General features: G+C 41.7%; 1 protein-coding gene across 1 annotated transcript in view; it reads right to left on the bottom strand.

Moving 5' to 3' along the window:
* Positions 1 to 340: 340 nt before the first annotated feature.
* Positions 341 to 6,000, bottom strand: part of FAM172A (family with sequence similarity 172 member A) — a 239,878-nt gene continuing 234,218 nt past the window's right edge. The window contains exon 11 of the mRNA XM_039335704.1: positions 341 to 658. Coding sequence (XP_039191638.1) covers positions 654 to 658 — 5 coding nt within the window. The 3' untranslated portion in view covers positions 341 to 653. The remainder of the gene's footprint in view (positions 659 to 6,000) is intronic.

The raw sequence follows: 6,000 nt of genomic DNA, 5'->3' as shown, positions 1-6,000 counted from the left end.
TGGGAAGGGCAAGGACACAGTGCAATCCATGGGGGCTTCAGAGAGAGACACAGAGGCCAGGAGAGGGGCAGACAGTAAAGGCCGAGCTGCGGCGGCGGGGGGGGGGGAGATGTCTAATGTTCATTTTCAGGGAAAGTGGTTGAGAAACACAGTGAATGCCACTGATAAAATAGTGGAAAGTAAAACCAGGCAGCGGGTCTGCAAAATATTACTTGAATCACACCAGTGTGAACAATATGAACAATTGCGGGGCGGGGGGGGGGATTAAATTAAACTATTGTGTTACTCTCCCACTGCAGAAGTATTTGGATAGTAAGAAAGGAAACAAGACAACTGATCCTTTACATTTTATTTCAGAAGGGACTCTTCGGAGGCCAGTTCGAGGGAAGGAAGGAAAGCGTTGAGGGAGAACAGGAAGCAACAAACGAGGCGCTGTCCATGGTGCTAGGCGATAGCTGAAGAAATAAGTCTTTCCTCTCCTAGCAGCCCCATTGAATTTCCTCTACTCTCTTTTTGGCATATCTTGAATTTCTTCTCCCCCCCCCTCCCACCATCCCCCCACTCATGATAAAAGCTGATAATCATTCAGAAGTTGATTAGATGTTTCGATTTCCAAACGTTAATATTCTGGCAAAAAAATCCAATAAAAATGTTCATTCTGTTTTGGAGACAAAAGGAGAAGAGTTAAATTAGTCTTTTACATTTACTGAATTAACCTTATAGAAATGTGACATCTAGATACAATCTTGTATATATTTTCCTGAGATTAACTAAGTGAACTATTATGAAAAGCTAACATTGAAGAAATACTACATTATTAGGAACTTGAGATTGACAAAAAGAAAGTGGACAAAAACATAAAAATCTGGGATAAGTTAAGATGCAAGGATGCCAAATGATATAACTAATAAATATTTAAAGAGGGAGAGAGAGATAGCATGCAAATGTTGAGCCCTGGAGGAAAATATGAACTATGGATGGAGCTCTCTCTATTATTTGCTCTCCAGTTTTAAACTCTACAATTTCCTCTATTTATATTAATTAAATAAAATAAGTGTACACATTTTTAGGTAAGACAGTTGAAAGAATGTGAAAGTAACATGAACTCAGCTCTTGCTAATTTTGTAGACTCATCCATAGAAATGTTCTGTGCAGCAGTATGGAAGTAGTCTCACTGCCTTTTTAAAGGATGCTATTCTTCTTAGTCTTACCTAAAACTTAGGAATATCCCAGATGTCTCCCCATAACTACTAGCCAGGCCTGAACCTGTTTAGCTTCTGAGCCCAAAATCAGTCAGGTGTTTCCACTTTCTGAGAGTTTTCCCCCCAGGGGAAAAAAGGCAATCAGAAATTCCCTCTGGATTTGTGCAGAGGGAGAATTTCACTTGTCATTTGATAATCCTGTTCTCCATTGCAGTGGACCTGGAGCAAAAAGTAGCAATCTCTTTTGGGATCGCTAGAAAATTTGCCGGAGCGTTTGTAAAGTTCTGCAGCAGTTTGGAGATCTAGGCAACCTGCTCAGTTACCTTAAGTGATTCAGAGGCATTACTCCACTGTGGCTCCAAATATCCATTTCAAAGCCTAAACTGAAGTTTTCAGGACAGGAATGGGTTGGCTGAAAAGATAAAAAGAACCAAACCAAAGCGAGGCTGCTCCATTCATGATTGAGGGATTGCAGGTTGGGCCAGAAAGTTGGTGTCTCCTCCAGACCTCACAGAATGGAAGACTTCAGAGAGCAGTGGGAGGCACTGCCTTCCTTCCTTGACTTACAAAGAATTTCTGCTCAATGAAGGAACCACCTCCTTTTCCTGAGACTGGAAGACTCATATCCAAAGCCCAGCCGCGGATCACTTAGCCATCTGGGCTTGGCGCTTTTCAGTCCCCGGTGGTCATGGGGGCTTCCCATCGTCCGCATCCTCTGGCCACCATCCGCATCCTCTCGCGACCCCTGTGCTGCTCCAGCCCCGGAGATAGCTCTGCCTCTTCCTTCAGGATCCCTCGCAGAAGGGAAAGGGAACGGGGAGCAGAAGGCGGGAGGGAAAGGCTAAGGGCAAGAGACCGTCTCAAGAACACCTTTGAGAAGCCTGACATCAAGCCACAGCCACCGGTCTAGAAAAAAACAAACAAACCACGCTTCAGAGTCGCCACATTTGGCGGAGGGAGGGATCCCTGGGCACTTGACGGACAGATCCTGAGACGGGAAGGGAAGCAACTGGCACCTTGTATTTTGAGACTGTAGACCTGCCGTTTAAAAAGAAAGGACTTTTTTTTTTTTGGTCCTAGGCCGAATTGAATTCGTAAACCAAAACCTCCTGGAGAAGGAAATACCAAATTACAGGCGCGCAGGTCTCTGCGCGCATCTAAGGAAGCGGGAAGGGAAAAGCGACTAAACCAGTGTTTCTCAACCTTGACAATTTTAAGGCATGTGGACTTCAACTCCCAGAATTCCACAGCCAGCGTTGCTGGCTGTGGAATTCTGGGAGTTGAAGTCCACATGCCTTAAAATTGTCAAGTTTGGGAAACACTGCAATAGGGCTCTAGGATGGCGCTGTTTTACAATCGGGGAATCGGAAAACCGTTGAAATACAGCCGGGCTTATTTGGGGAAGGTCCTTTGAATCAGCGCTCGAGGGTCTGCACTCCCCTTTCTCTCCGAGCTACTTACTAATCTCTACTTTCCTTTTTTCAAACAGAATTCAGTTACAAAGCATTTGCAAAGATGTCCACCCATTCAAGGGCGCCACATCTTTAATTTTCTGAGGAGTAAAAAAACTCCCCAAGAAACTTTATACGTCTTAGCCTCCGCCCCCCCTCCCCACCTCACGCTTTTTCTTAGCATACGTGATAAAACATTGATTGTTGTAGTTTGCTGACCCATGAAATTTGGGGGTTAGTTTTCTCTTCAGACCACAGCATATAATTATGCAAATAAAGAGCTGTCACTGATCTGGTGAAATGCTCACAAATACGTGCAATCCGAAACTGGAAAGAAAAGTGGGAAACGCGAGGGATGGCGAAGAATGGCGGCATTTGGAAAGTTGGGTGACTTGTCCCTCCCTCACTTTGAACAAATAAATCAACAATTAACGTGTGATCTGTCTGTAAGAGACATACAGAGAGATATTCCATATTAACAGTTTATTTAATTTCAGTTGTGATATAACCTGGAATGTAGGTACATGCATGGTAACGCCGGTTGTTTTATGCCAGCTTTCAATTATATGAGTGCTCAAAAGAGAAGAGCAGGAGAATACTGTTCTTCCAATAAAACTTCAAAATACTTAAATATCCTAAAGTAGTCAATTAGGAATCAGTTCCAACATATTTATGAGATGGTGGTAGGGGGCAATATAAACAAAAGAAAAAAAGAAAAAGAAAATTTGAGTTTTACACAACCAAAATTTTTTCTTTCCCAGAACAAATTGAGACTAGGTGGGTTTCTCCTAGGGTCTGTCCTGTTTGCCTGAAAAATGGGACTACTTAAGAAATAACTTTAATTAACAGCAAGACCATTTTACTCTCCTCTGTGCCCCACACACAAGTTGCTAACAAAAATAAGGGAATCAGGGAAAACAGACAATAGTGGATTAAGCTTTAGGATTACTCGGAACAATTACCTGACAAACAAAGGTTTATGTCTGTTAGAAACAAATAAAACATTCCTATACCTGTTCTGAGGGCTCAATAAAATGTAAATTAGAGCCCACTTGGTTGACTTCATACTCTTAAATGTTTGTCAGATGAAGTTTAAGATAACTGTAAAATCTACTTCCTAAAATGGTGGTAAATTGATGGTAGATCTCCATTTCCATCTCCTTGCTGTAAACCATTTTGGACAATGAAGAACTTGATATAAAAATAAATATAGGACAAATGGACGATCTAGTTAAAAATAACTCCCCTCTTGCCTCAGAAAGATCTATTGGTATTGGAAGCATGCTTTCTGTTCTTGATTACTGATTTCTACACCCGACTAAAAGAATACCAGAGAGTGGCAAAACTGCTTACTCTAACACCCACCCCATTTCCCCCCTTCTACAGGCATTTTCAGCAGCCTTGGGATTCTTGTACCCATTTTAGCTGAAAGTGCCAGATTTTTAGCAACTTCTGAAGACATTAGGATATAGGCAGGCCAGCAATGTGAAACTAAAACTACTGATCCAATTGACATAATTAATCCAACATTTTCCCACCAAGTGTGTTTTAAAGTTCTTTCTCTTCCATGCCCCTTCTCCCCAGACCTTTTGTACATCTTGCAGTCAAAGAAGATAAAATCTGGAACTCTTTGATGGGATTCTTATAGTCCTCAGTTACAGCTAAAGGATGGAGGGAGCATCCAAATCACTTTCCATACAGTTTGTAATAACTGCTAGAGCTAAAGTTGCATTTCTCCCATCCGCCTGCACTGATGGTGGGTTAGAAGGGATAGGGTTGCCAGATTACTTTCAGGAACACAAAAGCAGAAGACACCAAGGATGTTGCCAAGGAACTCTTCTGTTAGAAACAGAATCATGATTAGTTGAATTCGTGAAGAGGAATAAAGCAATCTGGATTGAACTGGAGGAAGGTACACTTATGTTCCCCTTTCAATCTGGGGGAAAGCCTGGAATTAGCATTGGCCATGGAGATGAAGGTTGGACCTAGCACAAATTTATTGATGTCTATCAGCAAAAGCCGTGGGGCTTCTAGAATCTCTGGGGAAGTAACCAAAAAGGCACACCTTTTTTTTTTTAATCACAGCTATCAGCTGCCGTTCTCTCTCTCTCTCTAGGGCTTGGCTAGGAAGTAGGTAGTCCTTTTTTTAAAGTCTTTTTCTAGGAGTGGATCGATAGATTTATAGGCTTTGGACAAATTTAACGGAGTTATGTGCAGGTTCAAATTCACTGTGGCAGCTTGAGGAAGGAGTCTGAGAGGAGCCAAGAAGCAGCCTCCCACGTTCCTGACCTCATGAAAGAATCGTTCTTTTCTCTGCTGAAAATGCTGGAAGCACTGCTTGATTATATAGAAGCAGAAGGGAGGGGCACCTAATAAGCCCCACTTTTCTCTACTGCTACTCTCCAGTTCCAGTGTTGTTTGAAGATATTTTTCAAATTGTACCAAGAAAGCAGGGTTCCTTCATTCTTTCCCTTCCTTTGCAATGAAATTGGATGGAAGCAAGAATGCTGCTAGGAATTTGTGGCTGCTGTACATGAACTTTAAAGAGGTAGAGACTGCTGCTGGACTGCAAGCTTATATACATTTGGGAGTACATCAAATGAAAATTATAACAGGTTCATTTCTGAGTAAACATGTATAGAATTGCATGACTGTGAGATTCATCCTGATCACCAAGAGGAAAGCATCATATTGACAGTAAGTCACCCTACAGTAATTCTTCCTCAATCTTCCGCCAGTTCCATACCCAGCCAAGCACCGTGATGAAAACACCTACTGCTTTCCATTCTTTGTTGAAAAATCAAAATTTACTGGGCAAAATGTTTAGAGGACTACATTGAGCATTTTGTGTTCATTTCTGCCACATAACCACTAAGAGTATGTAAGTCAGAGCTTGGATGAGTAGAGGCAAAGCTGTTGTTGGATTTGGGCATAGACACCATAACTTTGGTGTAATATGCCTTTGGTTAAAATCTGTTGTCCTGGAAGCCACAATTTTTTTATATTGCCCACTTTTCAATCAACTCTGGTTTCATAGAACTTTCTCATTTTTACCACTACAGAATAAAGATGTTCTATCTATTTTCTGGGTGCATAGCCAGATGTCCAGATTAAAGTGTAATCCACCAGTGCTTGAACCAACTATGCTACCTATATTGTGCTGTCCCATGAAAAATCCCTTGTCATAAGAAATGGAAAGTCTGCAAATCTCAGGGTGTTATTATTTCTGATTAATAACTCGACCCAAAACTGGAAAAATCTGTCTCTCCCGGTTAAAATCAATCTGCTGCGAGTGTAGTGCTACTATTGTGCTTTAAACACAGGTCTAGTGTTATTTCAAAAGGCTG

Source organism: Crotalus tigris, unplaced genomic scaffold (genome assembly GCF_016545835.1).
Source record: "Crotalus tigris isolate CLP2741 ecotype Arizona unplaced genomic scaffold, ASM1654583v1 scf7180000017646.2482762, whole genome shotgun sequence".
NCBI classification, from domain to species: Eukaryota; Metazoa; Chordata; class Lepidosauria; order Squamata; family Viperidae; genus Crotalus; species Crotalus tigris.
The sequence above is the reverse complement of the archived record's forward strand: the minus strand, read 5'-3'. Positions and strand labels throughout refer to the sequence as shown.